The sequence below is a fragment of the Nothobranchius furzeri genome, chromosome 2, assembly GCF_043380555.1.
Source record: "Nothobranchius furzeri strain GRZ-AD chromosome 2, NfurGRZ-RIMD1, whole genome shotgun sequence".
NCBI classification, from domain to species: domain Eukaryota; kingdom Metazoa; phylum Chordata; class Actinopteri; order Cyprinodontiformes; family Nothobranchiidae; genus Nothobranchius; species Nothobranchius furzeri.
The window spans coordinates 86,087,072-86,113,622 of NC_091742.1; the positions used below are offsets into that span (position 1 = coordinate 86,087,072).

The following is a 26,551-nucleotide window of genomic DNA, read 5'->3' on the forward strand; positions in this document are numbered from 1 at the left end:
TGGTACCCGCTCTACAATGGCTCCGCTCCGGTGCGGAGACCTGAGGTGGGCAAACAAGCATGCGAGGGATTTTCGAGATCTTGCGATACAGTCCGAGCAATAAACGCGGAAGTTAGATCCAAACACCCTTTGAATGGGAGAAGCATAGAAATGAACTGTTTAATCTGCCCATCATTTGTGTTGAGAGATCAGCAGTGTTTGGATCAACAAAGTGTGACTACTTTGATAGTGGAAACTGTATTCATGGCTTACTTTTGTGCATTTAAAGTTCAGCCGCCATTGATAGTTGTTAAAAGTTGTTAAACCTGTGCATATGAAACAAAAAACGCCTTTTGTTTATCGATTTATTGTGAAAAACGGAAGTTGTGCTTGCTGCCTTTCTTGTTGGGCGGTTGTGATTTCTGTCCATTTACTGCGGAGGTGCTCCGGCGTCCGGCGAAAATAGGATCGATTCTATTTTTGCCGGACGCCGGAACAGAGGGCGGCGCACTGCGCCGCACGGCCGGAGCACAGCCGCAGTAGTGGAATTGCTCTGATTGACTACAACGGGACCGATTTTGCTCTGGCGTTCGTGTTGGAGCGGAGCGGAGGTAGTGGAATTTGGGAGTTACCCTAACCCTAACCAGTTTATTCCTAAACCTAACTTTAACAAAAACTCAATTCACATCTTACCTCTAAACTTCTCCCTTAAGCCTAAAACAGGGGTTTGCCATATTAGGCATGGGTTTTGGTCCAAATAAGGCCCATTGCTCTCCAGGGGTCTCATTTATAAAACATTGCGTAGAATCCTTACTAAAACCGTACTTAAAGGGACTTTACTGAGTTTTGAATTTTTATGCTCACGATTGCCCCCTCTGGCCAAAAGCATAACGACAGCTTCAATAGGAGGCTCGTGCACAAAGCACGCATGCTGTACGTGCACACTCCTTAACGAAAATGACGGGGCTCAGCTTCACAGAGCTCTGAGAGCTGACAGTCCCGTGTGTGTGTGTGTGTGTGTGTGTGTGTGTGTGTGTGTGTGTGTGTGTGTGTGTGGCCCAGAGGACAGAGGACAGGAGAACGTGCATCTAATTAATGAAATAAATTGGTTCTGTAGCTTTCTCTTCAGCACAGCCGACAAAGGTTTATGATGGGTCAGTCCTCCTGCATGCTCAGATCATTCCCTTCCCTTGCTTGAATAATTGTTCCAAAATGAAAGTTGAACCCACATCTTTTTTATCTGTGAATTCTATGCCGTTCGGCGAGTCTCAAATAAAAATTTGGGCATCTTACCGTAAAAAAACATACCATTAATGTAAAAAAGAAACTAAAAAAAAAAACTATGTTCTCACCCAGAATCGAATCTGGGTCTCCTGCACAAGAGTCCAACATCTAACTAGATGAGTTAAACCACCTCTGACATCTATGGTATCTGTAATATCTATTTCCTTGATTACAGCTAAAACAACGTTCAAAGTACGGTTTGGAGCGAAATTGGCTATTTTGTTGCTAATTTGCAGGAAATATCTAGAAGAAAGTAGCTAAGGGTCCTCAGAAATGTAGCTAGGTTCATCACTAGGCGTTAGGAACAGCGACAAAGTCGCTGAGTTGGCACTACCTCTCTCTCTGCTGCTAAAGCTACTGATAGCAAATGCTACGGGCGATGCCTGAGCGTGAACGCGCATGAAGCAGCCTGCTCGACCCGAGCAGCTCTCTTTTTCTGTGATTTTACAGAAAAACAGGCAATCACAGTAAAAATGCCAGGGCTCATTCTACAGGACCAGGGCATTGCAGGAGAATGTATGAAGAAGACATTTATTATTTCTATACATGTTTTGGCTGTTAAACTTCCATAATGCCCCTTTAAGCTCAGCAAAAAAAAGTACTTACGCCAAGTAGGTTTGTGATCTATCAAACATGGAGTACGCACAGCTGCACGCAATCTCCGCTTCATAAATCAGAAACTATCTAGAAAGTTTCTCAGCTGCTTTTTAGTCACATCCCGCCCTCACCACGCCCGCTTTCTGCCATAAATAGTCAATGCAAAGTGCCTGACCTCATGCATATACATAAGCTGGCTGTTGCAGCACTCCGCCAATGACATGGCGGCCGTAGATCAAGGCAGATCAAGGAAGCGCAATTTCACAGAAGCAGAAATTGAGGTACCTGTGGGTGAGGTGGAGAAATGAAAGGAAGTACTTTTGCAAAACAAATAAGAGAAAATCCACAGAATGACGCAACGTTTTTGAAGCCGTCAATGTTGTGAATTCTTCAGAGGGATATGTGGCGGACATAAAAAGAAAACAGTCCAATCAGGATTTGATCCCCAGACTCCCAGGAGAAAGTCACATGTGCTAACCAGTCAGCCAAACAGGGATCTTCCCTGGACAAGTAGCCAGGGTGCATGATCAATTAGGTCATAGTGACAGGACACACAGATGCATGACATTCTGTCTCAATCTGTCCCCCTGCTGATATTCTGCATTCCGTATTCTGCGCTTCAGGCTGTGTGTGTGTGTGAGTGTGTGCGCATGTGTGTGTGTGTACGCGCGTCTGTGTGTGCGTGCGTGTGGGGGTCTTGTTCTGTGTGAAAATGAAGTAGTACAAGTGATAATGCTGCAGGATTCATCATTTTATCCTTCTCAGCAGCAGCACTGCAGGTGCTCTCCATGTCCAAAATGTGCGTAAGCCAGGTCCTTAGTCAACTTAAAGTTGCGCACATTTTTCCGCTTAGTTTTCATTCATAAATCCCAAAGTTTGCGTGGAAAGGTACTTACGACCCCGTTTTGTGCATAAGCAAGCTTGATAAATGAGGCCCCAGAAGATTCGTGAATATACCGGTTTTGGTCCTAAGTAGGATAGTTGTAAAAGTACACACACACACACGCACACGCGCACGCACACACACACACACACACACACACACACACACACACACACACACACACACACACACACACGCACGCACGCACGCATGCACGCACACACACACACACACACACACACGCACGCACGCACGCACACACACACACACACACACACACTGGACATAATGCAAAACCAAGAGTCCAGTACCTGTGTTGTGACTGCATGCACAAAACCTTAAACGTGTCAGCTTCTTGCAAATTGAATCATTTACATACCCATGACTGGTTTGCTTGTGTACCAAAATATACCCAAATTGAACCATTCCTTCTATGTTTTGTTGTTGTGTACTACATTCAACCACAGTCACTCCACAAACCACACAAAACCAGTGCCAAGTATACACACCTTCACATTTTCTTCACAACTAATGCAAGTGTATTTTCACCAATCACCCCCAACAATCAGCACATTCATCAGTCTTTCTTCTAAAGGACAGAGTTCTACTTGGGAGTACCATATGAGGTAACTTTAACATGCAAAGGAGCTTTTTGCATCTTTCTTTGCATGTTTGTGGGTGTGAGGACACCAGTCACAAAGCCAAAAGAGAGGAAGTCTTACTGATATATAGCAGGCATATTAAGACTCACTAAACATTAAAAGCATGCAAATAAAAAAATACAACTATGCTTGAAGGGAAATAGTAGGATTGGTGCTAACAGAGTCAAGTTAACCCTTTGATGCATAATGGTCGCTACAGTGGACAGGTGCTCAAAATTGTTGTTTATTTGTTTTTGCTATTAAGCTTAGCTGTTGAAGACTTTATTGCATTTGAGCCCCTCCATTTGGACTTCAGTAAGCCAAGCCAACATATTTCATGCTCAGAATGCACACTGTCCACTGAGGTGGACATGTAATAAATTATTTGTAAATTATTAAATTTTACAAAAAATATTTGTTGAAATTTGGAGGAAGAAAGAGAGAATGGTAAAGTTTTCTGATTCTAACAATAGCAGCGCCTTCAACTGGAAATGTGCCATGAAAATTACATCACACTGGAACAATATTGGCAATAATATATCACCTTATCACAGGGCTATTCAACTCCGGGCCTCAAGGGCCGGTATCCATCACTTTTTAGTTTTAACCCTGCTTCAACTAATTTCAATCAGCAGGTGATAAACAGGCTTCTGCAGTGCCCGATGAGCTGCTGCTCAGGTGATTCAACCACTGAGTCAGGTGTGTAAGAGCAGAGAAACCACTAAAACGTGCAGGATACTGGCTCTCAAAGCTCGGAATTGAATAGCCCTGCCTCATGATATATGACACTGATATTACAAACCATCCAAAGATACATTTACACAATGTTGACATATAAAAAACCAGTTTCAATAAAAATGCACAATTCCAAAAGCCACGAGTCCCCCATACGAAATTTAAACCATGGCTCCCTTTGATGAGCAGCAGATAGAAAACAAACATGTTGTATATCCATCTGGAGCCAAAGGAATTCAGATGTAAAGACTTGATCTGGACCTCTGGGTGAGGCTTAAACCTGGTACATCACACTGGTTTCTACACAATCAGTCTTTACAGGAAAAACAACATTCCGGTAAAATACATCAGATAGAGAACCTAAAAACACATACATTTTCATACAAACTGGAACCAGAGATATATGGGTTTCTAGAACTTCCCATGAATAACAGGGATAAAAAAGCAAATGAACAAAATATCAAATTTCTATTGGATAAAGTTTAACAGACAATAAATGAGATAATCAGGTACATAGTTACTAATTATCTGTACATTTATCATTTCAAACAAGACTTTTCTGAGACAGGAGCACAAAAACAGTTTGAGAAATAACTAAAAGTAAACAATGGCAGCTCAGTGAAAGTCAAAAGCATTTAAAAACCCTTTTAAAGTGTCCAAAAAGATCAGATCTTAAAGATTCAAAATGAAATCAACTGAATAGAAGCAATGACAACTATCTTTTTATTTTTTGTATTTATTTTTTATGGTTTGTCTTTTTAGGTAAAGTAAAAAAAATATACCTTGTTCATGAGTGAGGGAAAGATGGAGCGTGAGATCGATAGGCGGATTGGTGCTGTGTCTGCAGTGATGCAGGCGTTGTACCGGTCTGTCGTGGTGAAGAGAGAGCTGAGCCGGAAGATGAAGCTCTTGATTTACCGGTCGATCTGCGTTCCTACCCTCACTATGGTCACGAGCTTTGGGTAGTGACTGAAAGAACCAGATTGCGGATAAAAGCGGCTGAAATGAGTTTTCTTCGCAGTGTGTTGGCTCTCCTTTAGAGATAGGGTAAGAAGATCAGTCACCTGGAAGGGGCCCGGAGTAGATCCGCTGCTCCTCCACATCAAGGGGAGCCAGTTGAGGTGGCTCGGGCATCTAGTTAGGATGTCTCCTAGACGCCCCCTGGTGAGGGTGTCCGGGCACATCCAACTGGGAGGAGGCCTAAAGGTAGACCTAGGACACTCTGGAGAGACTTTGTCTCTCGGCTGGCCTAACCCTAACCCTAAAGCCTAGTTTATGCTTCTGTGTCGGCACGGAGACACTCAACGTCTTTACCCGTCCTTGCAAGCAGTGGCGGAGCTTGATATGTGCAACATGTGCGGCCGAACAGGGCGGCAGTCTGGAGGGGGCGTATTTAATTTCTTTTATTTATTTATTTATTTTTTTTTAATTTTATTTTTTTTCTTCCATCAACCGATACATCAACAAAACATAGAAATCACATGTTCTTCATAATAATAATAGTGATGAGTGATGATAATAATAATATTTCTGTAATAAAAGCACAACAAAGTCATTGTTTGCGTTTATATTGGGATTTTATTGCTGCCCCCTTGTGTCCGCCGCGCCTCTGTAGTGCGCTCTATAGCGCCCTTCATCAGGTGGGGGGCGGAGGGATAAAGGTACCGTTTCACACATCACCGCTCACAAACATAATGGAGAAGAAGCGGTCGAAGCCATCTGGTGCCCAATTTTGGAAAAAAGAAAGGAAGAGGAAGAGGAAAAGATGCAGGTATGCGTCTCTTTATTATTTAGTTGGTATTTTTCCCGCCTGTCCCCCAACTTATTGATTAACTAACCTCTCTAATCTGAACGTTTTGCATGGTGCTATGATGATCCCTTCAAATGTCTTTTGCTAGCTTCTTACGTTGCATGTATTTAGAACTACTTCCAACCGCTAGCTTTTTCTTTGTCAAATGAGCTTTTATGAAAAGCTAAGAGTGGGAAAACCGAAAGGATGATAACCAAACGCTATCAAATTAAAATGAGTCTTTGAGAATTTTGCTGAAATACATTGACGGCGGGCGGCAGGTCTCGCGCCGGCGTTATTCGCCTTTCTTTTTGGACTCGGGAAATGAGCTACGTATTATTTACCCCACGAAAAACGGAGCGGCAGCGGGCCGCTGGAGGTGCCCTGCTAATAAGATCCCGTTTATACTGTAAACTGCCATAAAATAAAAACTATAATAGCCAGAGCGGTCTTTTTTAGCTGAAAGTTGAGACTGTCTCGCCTTTCAGCACTGTACAAGTCGATGATGTCATCGTGTTGCGTTAAGTGTGCTGCACAGCACACCGCAGCTATGTTAACTCACAGTGACCAAGAAGCAGCGTGGGAGAGTTGAAGAATTTAACCAGTTAAAATGGATTCATGGATATTTAATCAATAGTTGTGGCTCCTCTGGTCATTTAGTTCTTTGTGTGCCGGAGACATTTGCTGAATAAGGAAATAAAAACTTAAAATGACAAGAAATTTGGGAAAACACTTGTTTTGTATTTTATCAATTATTAATGAATAATAGATTGTTGGTGTTTTAACTTTTGGTAAAGGAAAACACACAATTTCCAGGCAGCCCCAGTCTGGAGAAGTGATGGTGACATCAGCCGTTAAAAATAAATAATACTCTTAGGTTTATATGAATAATTTGTACTTTTACTTGAGTATTTCTCTAACACCAGTACTTTTACTTGTAAATGAGTAATATTTTAGCAATGTAACAGTACTTGTACTTGAGTACAGATTTTCAGAATTCTTTCCACCACTGCTGAAAACTGTAAATGCTCATTGTAACATGTTAATTAAAATGCTTAAGCAACAGACGTGACATGAAGATTGTATGGTTTGTTTTATGCAACATCAGGAGCCCTACACAGATATTTTGGGATGACATCAGCTGCCACTGAGGAACAGCCATCTACCTCCACTGCTCATACCAGTAGGCCAGTATTTGAACTCGAGGAGGGACAGTCTGCTGGCACCACATCTCCCCAGGAAGATACTTTAGGTGGGTTTTGCACACGTGTGCGTGTCCAGCAAACATTTAGCTATAGACATTTAAATAGTATTTTCACAGAATATGGGAATTGATCCATATAGCAATGTGGTGAGTTATGCTTCCATTTTCTGTCAATAGAGAGACCTACCAGTATATGTGTACTTGAGGGACAGCCAGCTGCCACATCTCCCCAACAAGATATGTCAGGTAAGTTTTGCACAAGTGTGTGTGTGTGTGTGTGTGTGTGTGTGTGTGTGTGTGTGTGTGTGTGTGTGTGTGTGTGTGTGTGTGTGTGTGTGTGTCCTGCAAACATTAGAGAAATTTGAATGTCACATATTGTATTTTAATAGAATATGGGAAATGGTCCACATAGCAATGTGTTGAGTTACGCTTCTGTTTTCTGTCAATAGAGAAGCCTGAACGATCAACCAATGAGTCCCATTGAAGGTGATGATGAGCTTCTTTCTTCAGACCCAGCCAAGTGGCCATCACCAATTACCGACAACATACGCACAGAGCTAGTTCGAGGAGGACCTACCAAGGTGCCAACTACTTTCATATTTCCCAGGAATGAAGGCGATGGCAGGTGTTGTCATCATCACTATTTCAGTAGAACTTTGACAAGTGGTGAGAAGGTGGCCAGGAGCTGGGTGTTGTATTCAGTTAGCAAACGTTGTTATATATAATACACTCCACGCAATTTGAAACAAAGTTGTAGGTGTAATTTTTTTTCTTGTGTGTGTGTGTGTGGGGGGGGGGCGTCACGGGGGATCTCGCACAGGGCGCCATTTAGGCCAGCTCCGCCTCTGCTTGCAAGTCTGCTGGAGAGCCCTTGCAAGGACAAACAGAGTCGAGTCCACTTTTCTAAACATCTATCCAACAAGACAGACAACGTAAGCTTGTAATTGGTCAGGACACTGTCAACAGCGCCATCATTGACCCCTCAAAAACATAAAGAAAACTAAAGATATCTAGTTGTAGACATGGAGCAGCTTGAAGAATACTCGTGGAAAAACTCTAAAAACATAAACTTTTTATTCACCCGTGACCGGAGGAGTGAAAAGACACGCAGCAAGCATTTTATTCATGGATCAAAATTATGATAAACGCCGGTTTAGAGGTGGCGAGCGCAGTAAGAGGTGGAAGAGAATGATGGACAAACTTTATTTGAGTTAAAAAGCCTCTGAAATACAAAAACACAATACAAACAACAATAAACGCACTATCTTCATACAATGACATGACGAGATACAGAATAGCGCTACGCCCTCTGTTGTCCTGGTGGGGAATTGTTTTGCAACACTCCCTAGGAGATGGAGAAGTCCGAGAACAAAACGTCTCTGTTTGTAAGTAAGTAAATTTTATTTATATAGCACTTATCACAGACATAGAATCACAAAGTGCTTCACATTGATGAAAACAAAATAAAACAAAGTCATTAAATCATAAACAGATTAACATCATAAAATCAAAATGCTCTCAAAACAGAATTAGATTAACATCAGAAAAAATAAAGTCATAAAATTATAAATTTTCATAAATGGATGAAAGATTAAAAATTTGAGTTAAAAATAAGAAAATAAAAGGTTTAGGTGAAAGCAGCTTTAAATAAAAGGGTCTTTAGCTGTTTTTAAAAGTGTCCAGCCTGTCAATCCTGCGTAAGGATAAAGGAAGATCATTCCAGAGTCAGAGTGCAACAGTCTTGAAGGAGCGATCACCTCGACTTTTATATCTGGTCTTTGGAACTTTGGAAGGTTCTAATTCCATTTTTGGTTCTTTTTTAAACACAGATAAGGATTTTTCTTTACCGTGATGACGTTTCGTTTGCGGCTGTAAAGAAAAAGCCTTATCTGTGTTTAAAAAAGAACCAAAAATTGAATTTGAAGACAAATACAGCAAGAACGTACAAAAGATGTTTAGAAGGTTCTGGTGTGTGGACCTGAGGGCTTGGGTTGGAGCATAAGGCTTTAACAGTTCATTAATATAGGGAGGAGCTTGACCATGTAGAGCATTGAAAGTTATTCTAAAATAAGGATTCTAAAATGAACTCTAAAGTTAACGGGTAACCAGTGCAGAGACATTAGAATGGGAGTGATGTGTGCTCTTCTGTTTGCTCCAGTTAGGAACCTCGCTGCAAAGTTCTGGACCAACTGAAGGCGGTCAAGGGCTTTTTTTGTTAAAACATGTGAAAAGTGTGTTACAGTAATCTAGACGGGAGGAGATAAAGGCATAACCATTTCAAGTTCATGTTTTGACACCAACCTTTGCAGTTTGGAGATGTTTCTTAAATGATAAAAACAGTTTCGGACCAAAGTTTTTGAGTGACCTTCAAGAGACATTGATTGGTCAAAAATAACACCCAAATTCCTTAAGTTTGTCTTGATGGCAGAGGATAAATGACCAAGTTTTAGACTAATCAGGGGAACCATGCTCTCAGGGGCAATGATCAGACATTCAGTCTTTTCAGAGTTTAACTGAAGGAATCTATCTAGCCAGCTGGCAATAGCTGAAAGACACTAGTAATTCAGACAATTTACAGTACAGCTGAATATCATCTGCATATAGGTGATAAGAGACATTATGAAAAGAATCAAGTATCTGTCCAAGAGGATGTACAGTGGGGCAAAAAAGTATTTAGTCAGCCACCGATTGTGCAAGTTCTCCCACTTAAAATGATGACAGAGGTCAGTAATTTACATCATAGGTACACTTCAACTGTGAGAGACAGAATGTGAGAACATAATCCATGAATTCACATGGCAGGATTTTTAAAGAATTTATTTGTAAATCAGGGTGGAAAATAAGTATTTGGTCAATAACAAAAATTCAACTCAATACTTTGTAACATAACCTTTGTTGGCAATAACAGAGGTCAAACGATTACTATAGGTCTTTACCAGGTTTGCACACACAGTAGCTGGTATTTTGGCCCATTCCTCCATGCAGATCTTCTCGAGAGCAGTGATGTTTTGGGGCTGTCGCCGAGCAACATGGACTTTCAACTCCCTCCACAGATTTTCTATGGGGTTGAGGTCTGGAGACTGGCTAAGCCACTCCAGGACTTTCAAATGCTTCTTACGGAGCCACTCCTTTGTTGCCCGGGTGGTGTGTTTGGGATCATTGTCGTGTTGGAAGACCCAGCCACGTTTCATCTTCAAAGCTCTCACTGATGGAAGGAGGTTTTGGCTCAGAATCTCACGATACATGGCCCCATTCATTCTGTCCTTAACACGGATCAGTCGTCCTGTCCCCTTAGCAGAAAAACAGCCCCAAAGCATGATGTTCCCACCCCCATGCTTCACAGTAGGTATGGTGTTCTTGGGATGCAACTCAGTATTCTTCTTCCTCCAAATACGACGAGTTGAGTTTATACCAAAAAGTTCTACTTTGGTTTCATCTGACCACATGACATTCTCCCAGTCCTCTGCTGTATCATCCATGTGCTCTCTGGCAAACTTCAGACGGGCCTGGACATGCACTGGCTTCAGCAGCGGAACACATCTGGCACTGCAGGATTTGATTCCCTGCCGTTGTAGTGTGTTACTGATGGTGACCTTTGTTACTGTGGTCCCAGCTCTCTGCAGGTCATTCACCAGGCCCCCCCCGTGTGGTTCTGGGATTCTTGCTCACCGTTCTCATGATCATTTTGACCCCACGGGATGAGATCTTGCGTGGAGCCCCAGATCGAGGGAGATCATCAGTGGTCTTGTGTGTCTTCCATTTTCTGATAATTGCTCCCACAGTTGATTTTTTCACACCAAGCTGCTTGCCTATTGTAGATTCACTCTTCCCAGTCTGGTGCAGGTCTACAATTCTTTTCCTGGTGTCCTTCGAAAGCTCTTTGGTCTTGGCCATAGTGGAGTTTGGAGTCTGACTGTTTGAGGCTGTGGACAGGTGTCTTTTATACAGATAATGATTGCAAACAGGTGCCATTAATACAGGTAACGAGTGGAGGACAGAAAAGCTTCTTGAAGAAGACGTTACAGGTGATCTGCAACCTTTTCCAATATTTTAGAGATTTAGAAATGGGTCTGTAATTTTTAGGCTGCGATGAGTCCAAACTTGTTTTTTTAAGGATAGGTTCAATAACTGTATGTTTGAAAACAGATGGTACAGAGCCCAGAAAAACTTGCCCTGATATTTCTGATTTTATTCTCAAAGAATGCTAGAAAGTTGTTACAGTCAGACCTTGAGTAAATTGGCATAAGAGGGGCGTGAGGTGAAACAATCTGGTTTATGGTGTCAAACAGGACTTTAGAGTTATTTTTGTTTGCAGCAATCAGCTGGGCAAAGTTAGTGACCCTGGAAGTTTTCACTGTCTCATTCAGAGATGTTCTCAGTTCTTTAAAGTACAGCCTGTGACTTCCTAATCTAGTTGACTTCCAAAGTCTCTCAGCTCTGCGGCATGTCCTTCTGAGACTGTAAATGTTTTTGATGAATCCAAGGACTTTTTCTCTTGCTAGAAAAAGTAACCTGTTAACAGGAGCTACTTTATCTAAGATACTGCAGCACTGTTTATCCATTGCGCGTGAGTGTCTCTCTCTCGTGGAGCTGATGCAGAGGCATAAACTAGGCTCCCCGGACGAGCTGGCCCAAGTAGCTGGGGAGAAGGAAGTCTGGGCCTCCCTGCTTAGGCTGCTGCCCCGTTACCTGACTCTGCATAAGCGGCAGAAAATGGATTAAAAAAAATCTTTGAAATTTTTTTGTTTGTCCACAAACCATGTTTACCACGTTATCACATCCACACTGTAGCATTTTTAAATATCTGGTCATTATTTGACATCTATAAACAATTTCCTTCAATGCAGTTCTTTCGCACGTTTTGTTTTGCATAAACAAATGAGTGTGGGGCAGTAAATCAACAAAAAGACGCAGAAAGAATCTAAGTAAACACTGACACTTTTATTTAATCTGTGTGTGTGTGTAGAAACGCCGAGACATTCACCATGCTGCTCCCTGCGCTGCTGCTGCTGTTCCTGGTCTGCAGGACTCAAGCATCTCATGTGTATGGCACCATGATGACCTACTACCCAAAGAACATGGGTGCAGATGGATCCATCTCTGTAAGTTGAAGTATTTTCTCTCCAAATGCATTACTTTTACCAACACTTCCTGTTAAATCTACAGGTGATCCTTCGCTACAAGTTGAACTACCTGACATGCCCTTATGTGGACGTGTGGACTTGCAGTGGAAACTGTGGGAATCAGACGCAGAGCTTTTTATCAGCCCAAGTGGATGTGAGCAGTGGTGAATGGTGTCAGAGAGAAGGAATCATGACTCAGCTGGTTCCCAACAACTCTCCCCTTCAGCTTGTGTGAGTCCAAATCAACATTCTGAGAAAATACATTTTTGTGCATTGATTCGGACGAAAAACCCACTCCAGATTTAATCCAGAGGTGGTGCTAGACTGTTTTGTTGTCCGTCATTTTGGCCCACAGGGTTCGAAAGAAGAAGAAAAAAAAAATACGGTCATGATTGATTTTTTTAGGAAATCCTCCCACAAACACTTGTGCACCAGAACCTTGTGGTTCTGCTGTGCAGGCCTGTGACCTGTAGTCACAGATGCACTCCGAGCTTCGGCACTCTGTCCACTTGCACGTGCTGTCAATAACGAGATGCATTTACAATGGTGTCCGAGTGTGAGATAATGCTCAGAAGGTCTTTTCTTCATAGATTGTGTTCCTGCTGTGATGTCCTCTGTGTAGAATGTTTAAAAGGCCTGTGCCCATGCACAATTCAAGGTGTGATTTGCAGTCTTTTAAATGAAGGCCTTCAGTCACTGTTAAAAACAAACAGGTCAAATATAGTAAATGTGCGGTTAACGGGACCCCTATTTAAATAAACACAACCCATGTGATTATAACTGTCCGTGAGCTCCTCTGATCATGCTAGCTTCTGAGAATGTGAGGTATATTGCTGGACTTAAGAGATCTGTTTCTCACTACTTTAGGATGTCTACCAACATTTGGGCAACAAACCTAAATGGCATATCTTCCCGGACAGCTGTGACTTTTGTTGAACTGAGGACCCGATCTGACACTGGCAAACCCAACACATCACCACAGACCACCATCATCCCAGTTGTGAAGTAAGTTAGTGTTTAGAAACATCAATGCAATGCAAAGAGCCAAAAAATGGTCAAAAAGTTTCATTAAAGGTGTCTTAAAATGAAGGTTATTTCATGGGAACTAGGGATGCATCTATATTGGTATTGGCTGATGTTAGTCATTTTTAACATGTTGGTATTGGTTTTCCTTGCTGTCAGTGTGTGATAGAAGGGTGTGTGGGTGTTTTGGGCTCCTGACAAACCCTTGCATTGTCCGTCCAGAGCTACACTGATGCTTCCAGTTTCATAGTCAGGGAGAAAGAAAAGGAATTGCCACAGGATAAACGAAAATATGTGATTGAACTCTATGAAACAGGAAAAGGATATGAAAAGATATCCAACATAGTGATGATGCCAATCAGCAGTGCACATACTCCCATCTGTTGAAACCAAACCACAGTCAGGTGGACCAACAAACCTTTCTGCATCCACTAGTCATGAACCGTTCCCTGCTCCTGTGTTTCCCGTGATTGTTTAGTTTATCGTTTGCATCTGCCTCTCATTACCTGATTACCTGCCCCTCATGTATTTAATCCCTGTTTGCTTTTGTGTTAGTTGTCGGATTGCCTGTTTACTTCTGTGGGTTCCTGCGAACTCCTGTTCCTGATGTCTCCTCAGCACTGATGAAATGAAAGACCTTATTTGCCTACAACTGCCTCTAGTTTGTTCTCACACACTTTTGGATCTTACTCCCCTCCCAAAAATGACACAACTTGTAGAAAACGTTGCACAGTACAAAGAAAACCCCCGAAAAAACTTCTGCGAACATTCAGGACCACCTCAAGGACAGTGGTGTGGCTGTTCCAAGAAGCACAATCTAGATGCGCTTGAAGAAAAATGGCCTACAAGGCCGAGGTGCCAGAAGAAGGCCATTATTGTGCCAATGCCCCAAAGCATCTCACTTACGAAATGCCAAATAGCACAGAGACGAGCCTCAAAGATTTTGGAACAAAATCATTTGGAGTGATGGGACCAAATTCGAACTTTAGCCACAACCATAAACATTTGGAGAGGAGTCAACAAGGCCTTTGATGAAAAGTGTACAGTTCCAACAGTGAAGAATGGAGGTGGTTCTCAGATGTTTTAGGGATGTGTGTTACCAAGGCACTGGACAGCTGGTCACGACTGATGGCAAGATGAGTGCAGGTGCTTACCAAAAGATTCTGGAGGAGAATTTGCGCTCATTCGCCCGAAAGCTAAGCATGGGTCGCACTTGGATGTTCCAGCAACACAATGATCCAAAACACATGGCCAAGTGGATCTGCCACTGGCTGCAGCAGACGTGAGCGGTTTTGTTACAAACATTTGTACCATAAGCACAAACACTGTTAAAGTTGCATCCAGACGAATAGGACGAGTGATGTTAAAACAAATCTGCCGTATTAAGAATCTGGCTTGCTGCAAACATTGCTCCATCAGAGGACTTCTTCCTGTTTCTAGAGACTCTACTGGCTCCAAGTGAAGCCACCTGCAGGAATATAGATAAATAACTGATAGGATATCACAAAAAAACATATTGTTACCAATCTAGGTGTAAACATTGATTCAGAACTGAAATTTGACGCACAAATTAACACGGTAGCGCGTTTCAGTATTTTTCACTTGAGACACCTGGCTAAAGTCAAGCCCCTGTTGTCTAAGGAGCATCTACAGCTTGTTATTCATGCATTCATCCTGTCCGGACTTGACCGCTGCAATGCACTGTATGCCAGTCGGAGTCAGGGCGCGGTTGCTCACCTACAGCTGGTTCAGAACTCAGCTGCTAGATTTTTGACAGGCACGAGACGTAGTGACCATATTACACCGGTGTTGTCGGAACTCCACTGGCTTCCTATCCAGTACAGAGCAAAGTTCAAAGTGCTGATGCTTGTGTTCAGGGCTCTTCACAATACTGCTCCTGCCTATTTATCAGCACTACCACAAAGACACGTCCCCACCCGCTCTCTTTGCTCTGCTGACCAGGAGTTATTGGTGGTCCCTCGTTCCAGATGCAGATCTAGGGGAGATCGTGCATTCATGGTCCTTGCTCCACCTTTGTGGAACAGTCTACCGTTGACTGTCAGGCTGGTGCCCTCCTTCTGCATTTTTAAGTCACGTCTGAAGCCCCATTATTATGTCCAGGCGTTTTCACCACTGGAGTCTGCAATTTTGTCTTGATTTGAAATGTTGTTTTTTTTATCAGTTTTTCTGTTATATTTTATTGTGTTTTAATTTTTTTTATCTTTGTTTGTTTTTATTAATGGGATTGCTTTTAATGTTGTGTTCAGCACCTTGAGCTCCTGCTAAAGGTTGTAGAAGGTGCTCTATGAACGAATAAAGGAAAGAAAAATGACAAAAATATGCCCTTAAGTTTTCATTTGATAAGAAATGTTTTCACACATTAGTACAGAAAGAGAAGTTGTGTGTGTGTGTGTGTGTGTGTGTTTTTGTGAAGCGCCTCGAGATTTTTATCTTGAGAGGTTCCATAAAATCATCATTTCTCCTTCTAAGCGATTCCAAGTAATCCAGCACCAGTGCCTTTTAAAACGTCTGAGTTTTAGGAGAAAATGTACTTTTCAGTGAACTGTTTAATTTCACAGTCATCTTGCTTTAACTTGTGAACACTTTAGGGTATTTATGACAAAGCTGTCCAACAAAAGTAAAGCAATCAGAAAACAAACAGGATGAAAAAGAAAGTCAGCTATGATATTTCCAAATTTGCAAGTCAAACAGCACCAGCTAAAAGTGCCAGCTTTTTAGCTGGTGCTGTCTGACTTGCAAATTATGGATAATGTTTAAGTTTTAAGTAAAGAAGTGTTAAAGAGCAAGTTCACTGAGAAACATTTTTTACTTGGTATTTTTTTAAAATACGGTCAGTGACTCAGAGTTTTACTTACATTAAAATGGCCTTCTACTCTTATTTCCTGCATTAGCTGCTGATAGAAAATAAAAGTGGAAACACGTGTCCAAAACGTCACACGGCTCTTCCTCACAATGATGACTGGCATCTATGGCTATTGTTAATTATGCCTCCAGGAAAGAGCAGAGCATGCCTCAGCTCGTAAAAGCTAGTTGTTAGCATTAGCTACTTCATGACATTGCAGAACTCCTTCAGGTTTGCTTTATTTATGGAGATAAAACGTCAATGTTGCAGAGCAAACTTATGTAGTGGTAGAGTTGCGTTGCTGTTAGCCAATCAGAGGTGAGATGGTTGAATATCATGAATAATGAAACTCACTATTTTCCAATGCTGCCCATGCTCCGCTCAGTTTCTACTTCCTGAAACGGGGAGTGCCAGAGCTTTTTCTTCACAGAGAATGCCGCACAAGGTCTTCATTTATGATAAAGACAACAGCAAATGTTTTGGAATAACAAATGAATGACCTTCAAATGAGTGAGTTTGGCCCAGGTCACACGGCAAGATAGTTGTGCCAATTTTTGACCAGATTCTCCTCTTCAAGCAACTTTAAGAATGGGCCCAAATGCCTAAAGATAATCTTATCAGATATCCCTGCCATGTCTTAACCCACTCAGGCTCAAAATAAGTTTTGATAAAAGGACGAACAACTAAGTCCTTCTGTGGTACTTCTGAGTTCAAAAATGCTCATGAAATACGTATGTGGAGTAACCAGGTAGGTAGGCTTTAACTGTTGCAAATCTGCAACGCCTGCCTCCAGAGGGTTGAAAGTGCAAAGCATTGTTCCAAGGGATGATTCCAAATCAGGGGTAATCACCATGTAGGAATACTGGCCCAATATTGAAGCGTTTGTGCCTGTGCCTTATTAGCACCAGATAATGGAACCACACTGGTTGGAGTAAGGGAGATCCAAATCTCCTTCTCTTCGGCCATACTTGTTTACTCTGAACTAAGTTGATCTTGATACGTTTAGTGAGTTTACCCGTCTGACTCTGGAATATTTGTGAGTGAAACTGATTTGTGTCCAGTGTTTTTTATTTCCCATGCGGCCGCTCACCACATACTGAACGACTAAAACGATCATATCCGTCATCCCTTGATAACCGCGAGTGATCTCTCATATTTTGAAAATTTCTCAACAGTTTAAAGTCTTGCTATGTGAACTGAGCCTTAAAAACATTTGAAAACTAGTTAAAATGAGAACTGCTGTTGGCCTGGAAATCCCATATATTGTTCCTTAGAAGAGGCAGTAGTTAACAAGAAGTATAAGAACCAGAGAACTAAATAAAATTAGAAGAAAACGCTGAAGTCATTGTTCAAGTTATGCACATCTTTTGTGGAATTACAGATTTTTGATTTTGAATCACCACTTTGATGACTTCTCATTTGGATAACTTATGAGAATCTCATGAATAAGAAGCTTGCTTACTGACTTTATTAAGTTTTAGTTGACCGTCTTATTTTGTTCTATTATTATATTTATCCTATTGTTTTCTGTTATTTCTCTCAACTCAACTCAGTGCACGCGTGTGCACAGACACACACACACACACACACACACACACACACACACACACACACACACACACACACACACACACACACACACACACACACACACACACACACACACACACACACTTATTGGATTGTGCATTTAATCGATGTCTGTGTCTGACTATCCATCCTGAAGTGTCTGTGTGTGTCTGCATGTGTGAATGATATATTGGGACTAATATGTGTGAATGTGATCTTTTATTTATTATATTTTTAATATTGGTGTTTACAGGTTTTTATGCTCAGTAGCTATTCATGTGTAATGCTTTGTTGTGAAGCACATATCATTGGCTGGCATGAAATGGGCTATATAAATAAAGTTTTGATTGATTGACTTAATAAATACATAACAAAATATATTTAAAGAAAAGTGATGTTAACTTTGAACATGCCCAAGGCATAAAACATAATTGTGTTTGTGAAATTAATTAGCCTTTTCTCCCTCTTTCAGAGCTCCTTCAAACTGTCAGACATACGTTGACCTGTTGGCTTTTGACCCAGATGGAGATAAGGTCAGATGCAGATATGGAGACGATTCCTCATCGGAGTGTAGCCCATGCACACCTCCACCTATCCTCAACCTCAGTTCAGTATGTAAAATTAGTTACTCTTATCACACATTAGATACAGTCCCTGGCCCCCAGAAACTAGCCAGACAATAATATTTTATTGGACTGTTGTTAGCTTTGATAACAGCACATGCTCACCATGATACTGCAGCATCTCCAGGTTCATTTCCATCCATCAATCAATCAATCAATCAATCAATCAATCAATCAATCAATCAATCAATCAATCAATCAATCAATCAATCAACCAACCAATCAATCAAAGATACTTTATTAATCCCAGAGGGAAATTAGAGTTTCAGTACACACAATTCAGAGATCAGACATACATGGGCAAGACACATGACAAGAATTGGTGACTGTGGTCATTCGCAACCCTGAGTCGAGCCACCTTAATAGAGATAAGAGGGTAACACGAGGAATTGATTCAGGAGGAGGGAAAAAAAGGCACTTCATAGCTACCCTCCCACCAGGAGGGCAGCTTTGCTCTGCAAAAAAACACCTCAAACAGATAAGCAACAGACAACACAACATAACATGAAACTCCAATAGGAAGGTGGTGGTGGTAGTGGTGGGGTGGGGGGTGGGGGGTGGGGGCTGGGATCCTGTTTCCCCAGTGAGAGCAGCCATCTACGGTGCTCAGCCACTGTAGTCACAAGTGGGAGGGAGATCTTGGGAGGAGCGCAGGGCACATTGACTCCTGCAGGTTGATGACCTCGCCAGGCTGAAGTCCACCAATCCGAAGGTGGGGCGGGGGGGTCAGGTATTCACACCATCTGTCTGCATTCCTTTGTGGGGGTTTGTTGTTGGCGTCTCAAAGGCTGCTATGGCATCAGATTCGGATAACAAGACTTTGTTTGGGTCAGGCTGAGATAATTTTCCTCTCAGCCTTCAGTCTTTAAACTGATCATTCCAGTCCTTCAGTGAAGCCAATTTAGGTTTTTAAACATGTCCTCACCGTCCGGTGACACTCTCCGAGATGACATCCATTTTGCTCACTAATACCAGTATCGCAGCTAGAACATTGTCCAGCTTGCGATTCACCTCGAGTAGTATCCCAGTCTGTGAGGTCTCCACACGGACGGTGCTTTTCGTGGGTGCGGGTCGCCCTCCAATCGCTCCCGTCTTCCCAAATTTCCAGAAAACCAGATATCCTCCCACTCCAATCAGAAGAAATCCAGTGATCATCAGGCCAAACATCCACACGTCTTCGACGTCCTCAATGGACAGCTGGGAGAGGCATACGTTCTTTCACTCCTTCCAGGAATCCAGCACATACCCCGCTGGGTGTGTCCCTTGCGGGCAAGTGGGAGCCCCCTGCTCCGTTGTCACTGTTGAAAAAATCTCATCAATCGTGTTGAACGACCAATTTATTAAATCCATGGTTAAAAATAGGGTTTTTCAGAAGAAATGCAGAGAAGCGCTCTGTGGGCAGACAAGACAAAGAACCTTGGAAAAAAGATAAGGGAGCAAAAAGAGAAGCGTCTGTACTCTGGGAGTGCCGGAAGAAGAAGATGCAGTGTTGCATTCAATTTTCTCTAAGCTCCTGTATTGATGATGGAACCCAACCCCTGCACAAACCCCTGTGGCCCATGTGGCCATTATCCAATAGGAGGCCCATGCCTATTTGTTTGGTTAAATCCAGGTGGTTACTTTTTTACTCAGGCAGTGCTTATAGATATTTTATAGAAAATAAATTATATTTGAAGCAAGTTGGTTTTGCTGCAAGGTTGTCTTTTTCTTTTTGTTACAAAATCTTTAGTTCAGGACTATTCAATTGTGGGCCTTGAGGGCCGGTATCCAGCACAGTTGAATGGTTTCTCTGCTCCAGCACACTAGATTCAGTGGTTGGATCACCTGTGCATCAGGCTCTGCAGAAGCCTGTTAATAACGTACAAATTTAAATGAGGTATGTTGATGAGGTATGTTGTGTCGCGTTGAAGGTAGGAGGTCTGGACCCAAAATGCAAGAACCTAGAGCTACACAGGCAGGAGTGGTTGCAAAAATCAGAATCCTTTATTTAGGATGAGTTGCAAAAATCCAAAGAAGTGGAATCTAAGCCTCGCCTACAAAAACACAGAAAGCCAAAAAAAAAAAAAAAAGCTCAAACTTATGAGCAGGAACCTAGAGCACAGGAGGGAGACCAGAACAATGCTGACAAAGACAAAGTCTAACAAAACACTGAGAGACGAGACAGGGTTATATACACAGGGGCTGGGTGATTTAGGGAATTGGGCGCAGGTGAGACTGATAAACTGAGAGGAGGAGCAGAAACAGGCAGGGGAGAACACCAGATCTAAATCCTGTAAAACAAAGCTACTAAACTAAAATAAACCTAAACACTGTAGAACAAAGACACAGGAGGTCTAAAGATAAGTAAACAAATGTCCTAAATATGAAACAACACACTAAAAGAGTTATGAACTAGATAATCTGAACATATAGAAAACTAAAAACAAGTGCAGTGACTAGGGGGAACATGAGGGAAACCAGGAGGGGGCTGGGGACCAAAGAGACACAGAACATGACACGTTGAAGAAGGGTTACAACCAAAACGTGCTGGATACTGGCCCCCGAGGCCCGGAGTCGAACATCCCTGCTTTAGTTGATTTGTTCTGTTCTCTGTCAGTCTTGTACTCTGTCATTCAGCCCGACCCCCAGCAGTGCTGAAGGTTTATACGTCATCCAGCTGGTGATGGAGGACTTTCCCACACAGAACATGGTCCTGACTCAAAGTAATTGTTCACAGGAGGTGAAAACTACCAGCAGCGCTATCAGCAAGATACCCGTTCAATTTGTTTTCAAAGGTAAAATTACTTATCTTGTTTAGGAACAACAGAGCTGCATTAAGATCTGATTTTGATAAAACGAACAAACAAAAAAGTAAAAAAAAAAAAAAAAAACTATTCAAATTATTAACTTTTGCAATAAAGTAGTAAAAAGTATCTCATTTTTATTTCCTGTACAAATTAATACATTTTTACCTGTGTCCAAATTCAGGAGCTGTCTCCTTCCGAGTACACATTGTAAAGGGGAACCAGGAGAGTTATATATATTATACATATATATATATATATAGTATATATACACACACTCCTAAATGGACATGGTTGGACAGGTAGACAAGGACTCTGAATTTGGACACAGCCTTGGTCTGACAGCAAATTACACTAACAATCATTTGTGTGAAAGTGGTGAATCACTTCATTGACCGATGTCTTTACTGCCACAAAAAAAACGTCATCATGACTGAGTTTTGTGATTCCTGTGTTGTTCCAGTTCTTCCTGCAGTCCCATCCTGCTCTGATGGTCTCTATCTGCCCAGATTTCTTCCTCCAACTCCAGAAAACGGGGCTCAGTTCAACGCTGCTGTTAATCAGAGTCTGGAAATCACCATCAGAGCAGAAGCAACTCAGTCTGTGTAAGAGGAAGTAAAACTTAATTATGAAGAACAAACATCAGTTGGGTCAGTCGATCTCATCTGTTGCATCACAAAAACAGACAAATGACATGTTTACCAAGGCAAGAGCAATGGAAGAGGAGGTTTAACAGAATAAGCAGTTTGTATTTTGCACACACATAAAAAAATACAACTCTGTACTATTTTTGTTTCCAAACGCAGCAGGAGGGTAACACTTACACACATTATAAGAAAATACAACTAGCAGAACTGCAATCTAAAAATGCACAAGAACTGACAATGCACACAGGAGGAGACAACAAAAATAACAAAAAAATAGAACTAAACTCTGACCAAAAATAACATTTAGGTCAACCCTGGTCCCCAGGACCCCCCTGTCCTTCCATGCCTTTGCTTCAGCACACCTGATTTGCATTGCCTCCTGCAGACACCTGTTAATCACTCATTTATTTAAGTCAGGTGGTGTTTGAAAGTAAACATGTAGGACAGGGGGGCGCTGAGGACCAAGGTTGAAAAACATGGATTTAGACCCTGAAACAAAGGCCAGTATCAAACGTTTTGGGCTTGTAGGAGACATTCATCTGTCCTCTGAAACACCTGTTTATTCCTGGTGAAATTCAGGATCACTGAGCTCCTGTTCAGCGGGCCGTACGACGTTGTCAAAATCACATCAGGATCAGGAAACTTCACCCTGAGATGGACGCCGTCTGACATCAGTGATAAGGAACATCTTCCCATCTGTTTTGTCATCCAGGCAAGGTCGGTATCTTCCTTGATGAATGTTGAAGTGTTTGAAGGTGACATTAATGAAAAATTCACTCCTTTAGTCATTCAAATGAAACAGACTGAAAATATGTCAGTTAATAACAAAAGTCTGTTTATAAAGTTTCTTACCTCTGAAGTGGAGCTCCAGCTTCAACACCAAAGTAAAGTGTCCAGTTCACATTGATTTAACTTGCTAGGGCTAGTTCCTCAAGACTTATCCCAGCAGAGGTTGGATTGTGTTCACTGAAGGATCTTAAACTAAATCAAATTCTTTGAAACTAAAGTTTCACAATTCGTCTACTGCTCTGAATTATTTCCACAGTTTTAACAGTTCTGTTTATCAGTCCGAGCTCCGATGTGTTGTTGTGGGAGTTGGAACCAGTGAGTAGATTTCCTTATTCCTCATATTACAAAACCCATTAGTTATTTACTGAAGTCACATGTTTTTGCTTATCTGCTGTCCTCGCCCCTCCACCAACTCCAGCTCCTCCTCCAACACCATGTGAGTACAAGAAAAGCACAGTAGGTGTTTTACAGTCTGCACTGTAATTACCGACTGTTACCAGGGCACGTTGTGTCTACTATTGTTTTTTCTTCATTTATTTCTGTTTAGATTTATATACCAATGCCTCTAAACCATACAGCATGGCCGCTCTCACTACTGGAACCCTTTTATCACACCTGACACTGTTCTCCACCCCGTTACCTGCTTCTTCACCTCTTTTCTACTCTCACACCTCTCACACCTGTTCTCTGCCACTCCAGACCTCCACATGCTATAACAGCTCCTCGCAGCACCCCGTCACACACTTTCTCTAAATCTGCTGCTTCTCTCTACTTTTTCATCAGTATCCTTACAGCAAAAGTAGTGCAGTACTCTGTAGTACTCTTTCTTAGCGTGAAGTATCTTTTGCTTGAACAGTGTACTACAGTGCTTGTTGGTATAGTTTTTAAATTATTTTGTTCTAAAGTTTATTTAAACTTTTACTGCTTTTCACGTTTACTGCCCGCTGTCTGCCATGACAATGCTAAGTTCAGACTAATACAGGATTCTTCTCTTCTCTTCTCTTCTCTTCTCTTCTCTTCTCTTCTCTTCTCTTCTCTTCTCTTCTGACATGTAAAAATGTGTAAAAATTCAAGGAGTATAAAATCTGTTGCAAGGCACTGTATAAAAAAAATCGTATACCAAGTCAGTTCCAGGTTTTTGGTCTGAATGCAAGTCAAGTCAACTTTATTTATAAAGCACTTTTCAACAGCATAAAAGCTGACCAAAGTGCTTAACAAGCCAAAAAGAACAGAAGTTCCCTAAAAAGTCTAAAAATAAGATAAAAAGTTCATCACAAAGTAAAAACATGATAAAAACAAACATATCAAACTGACATAAAAGCCACTAAAAACAGATGCATTCTCAAACTGAATTAAAAGCAGCTGAGAACAGATGAGTCTTTAAAAGTGATTTAAAACCCAACAGTGACGAAACCATCCTAATCTGAATTGGGAGTGCAATCCACAACCTTGGAGCTGCTACTGAGAAAGCTCTATCACCCCTGAGCTTTCTCTTTGTTCTCGGCACCTCCAGGAGAAACTGGTCGGTTGACCTCAGTGACCAAGACGGGGAGTGAGTAACTAAAAGTTCACAAAGATACTGCGGAGCATGGCCATGTACAGCTTTAAATGCCAATAAAAGAACCTTGTGTCAGGTTCGTTGGCAGATCTGAAGCATGACTGAGAGGATCTGTTGCCCAGATGCGGAGTGATGGAAATAACCAGCGTGGTTATCTCCTGAAGGTTTAGTTTGAAGGTTTAGAGGGCTGGTAAGCCTGGAGACTCGGAACAAAGTCTGGTGAGAACGATGACTGAGCAATGAATGAAACGCCGGCACTTCCTTAAGTAGTGACGGCGTGATGACGTCAGCCGCCACGTTGGTGGCAGGAATGATTGGAATGAAGTCAGCGGGAGGAGTTTGTGACACCTTGTACTGCACCCTAAAATCCACAGGCAGCCAGTGCAGTGAAGCTGACTTTGGGGTAATGTGCTCCCTCTTTCTCGAACCCGTCAATAGGCGTGCTGCTGCATTTTGCACCATTTGAAGACGGGAGAGGTGAGACTGAGGAAGACCAAGGTACGGTGCGTTGCAATAGTCAAGGTGCGATGTAATAAACGCGTGATTCACCATCTCAAAGTCATGACTTGAGAGCAGACGTTTAACCTTGGCGATTGCAGACTGATTCTTTTTTGATAGTTACAGTAAATTGATTGAAATGGGAATGGTAGAGAGGATAAATGTTCTTCTCTCTAATCTCAGTCTTTGTGTGGAGACTTTGACTCATTCATCATGTTGTGTTCTCTGTGCTGATGCTGGCCTGTGGGACTCAAGTTGGTTTTCATGGCATTGTGAATACCTACACTGTGAAAGACTTTGATGGAAATGGATACCCGGTAAGCTCAGATACTTGGTTAAAGTTTGGTTTTGCATTTGAAACTTTGATTGTACCTGAATCCTATTTCACTTCAAATCTACAGGTGATCAGACGTGTAAAATTCAGCTTCAGTTCATGTGAGGCGTTCGACTCGTATTATTGTGGTGGAAACTGTAGTAATAGAGGAGATATACATACGGTTGAGGAAAGCGTTGGTGAATGGTGTCAGAAAGAAGTCAACATGAGTTGGTCTCAAACCAGTTTCAATACATCTTCTGGATGGTGAGTCCCATTTACCTTTAATATTGTTGTATATTTAGTGACATTTTACAATACTGAATGAGAAATAAAGTTTCCATTCAAAATACTCATTAATTTGACTCAGCTTCTGCTTTTACAATAAAAACAATCATTGCGTGTTCAGCTCCTAGAAATGAAAATATTTTATTATTTGAGAAGTTTTGTTGGATTTCAGAGATCTGTGTAACATCTGAAAACTTCTCATTATCTTTGTGCTAGGTGGGAGGGTGAGGTCTGGATACCCAACATGAATGGTATTTCAACATTTAAAGCTTTTAATTACTTAGAACTGAGGAACCGCTCTGACATCGGTAAACCCAACTCATCACCACAGACCAGCGTCCTTCCAGCTGTGAGGTAAGTTTCTGTCAGTCATCACATGTTGGATTTTATTATGTTGGGTTTGGGAAATTAAGTGCTTTAAGGGCTCAATATATATATATTACCTCTACTTATGACCAATAAGCTGTGATCCTCTATCTAAATATAGAATATCAACCTGCTTGGTCCTTATTGTGTTTTAATCAGAAGTTTCTAGGATTCTTTGTTTATTAAGGGATTGTACACACTTCGTTTTGATTCAGAAAAGAGTCAGGTTTATAAAAGTAAGAATTTATTTTACCAGCAATTAAAACATGACAGGTTAACTAACATTTACTGTGATGGATGGAACTAGATGTGATGTATGAAACCTATGTGTGAATGCGATGTTATCAGAACTTCCGTTTCTAGGAGAGCTGAGTTCTGGATGTAAAATAATTTGGTTTGCGTTAAGCTATGAAGTTGATTATTATCAAAAGGCATCAGACGCTATCTGTGTGTCTACTTCACCTGTTTCGGAGAGCCTCTTGGTGGATCCGAAGGTCAGAGAGGTCGGATGACCTCTGGCACCGGAGGGCTGTAGAATACTGTGGCACCGACCCTTCAGTCCAGAGATATCTCGGGTCACGGCAGATGGATGGAACCGCGCATCCTGGACTCTGTAAGGCAGGGGTGTCAAACTCACACGGGGCCGAAATGAAACTCTGGGACGGAGTCGAGGTCCAAACTTAATATTTTTGAAAAAGTGACGCCAAATTTGCACATTTTCTTTATCAACATATATGCAATTTTGAACCTTTAAATTTGGAAACAAACTTATTTCTGCATTAACACTGAATGTGGAATAACCAAATTACACACGAGCAAGTCAATTTTAAATAAAAGGCATCAGTGGTATTCATTACTTGTGGTATATTCAGCATTTTTAAAATCTATTCAGGATGTGTGTTTTCTTGATTATTCATTTTTCTTATTTTTTATTCTCCTTTTTTTCTCCTGTAATAAGTGTCATCGCTGCTGTGATATCTAGCTTTCCCCACTGAG

At 41.6% G+C, this 26,551-nt stretch overlaps 1 protein-coding gene across 5 annotated transcripts in view; it reads left to right on the forward strand.

Annotated features, from left to right (window-relative positions):
- Positions 1–3: 3 nt before the first annotated feature.
- Positions 4–26,551, forward strand: part of LOC107395574 (uncharacterized) — a 60,495-nt gene continuing 33,947 nt past the window's right edge. For 4 of the 5 annotated variants that reach the window (XR_011519102.1, XR_011519103.1, XM_070548102.1 and 1 more), the window contains exons 1-15: positions 4–7,160; positions 7,290–7,358; positions 7,562–7,693; positions 12,079–12,214; positions 12,279–12,466; positions 13,103–13,240; positions 18,163–18,301; positions 20,910–21,087; positions 21,560–21,701; positions 22,323–22,460; positions 22,789–22,847; positions 22,951–22,968; positions 24,844–24,905; positions 24,990–25,168; positions 25,406–25,543. Coding sequence is in view for 3 of the 5 variants with exons in the window: in XM_070548102.1 (XP_070404203.1) it covers positions 12,098–12,214; positions 12,279–12,466; positions 13,103–13,240; positions 18,163–18,301; positions 20,910–21,087; positions 21,560–21,701; positions 22,323–22,460; positions 22,789–22,847; positions 22,951–22,968; positions 24,844–24,905; positions 24,990–25,168; positions 25,406–25,543 (1,496 nt within the window). In the remaining 2 variants the exon portion in view is untranslated. The remainder of the gene's footprint in view (positions 7,161–7,289; positions 7,359–7,561; positions 7,694–12,078; positions 12,215–12,278; positions 12,467–13,102; positions 13,241–18,162; positions 18,302–20,909; positions 21,088–21,559; positions 21,702–22,322; positions 22,461–22,788; positions 22,848–22,950; positions 22,969–24,843; positions 24,906–24,989; positions 25,169–25,405; positions 25,544–26,551) is intronic. The other variant, XM_070548103.1, reaches the window with a different exon arrangement.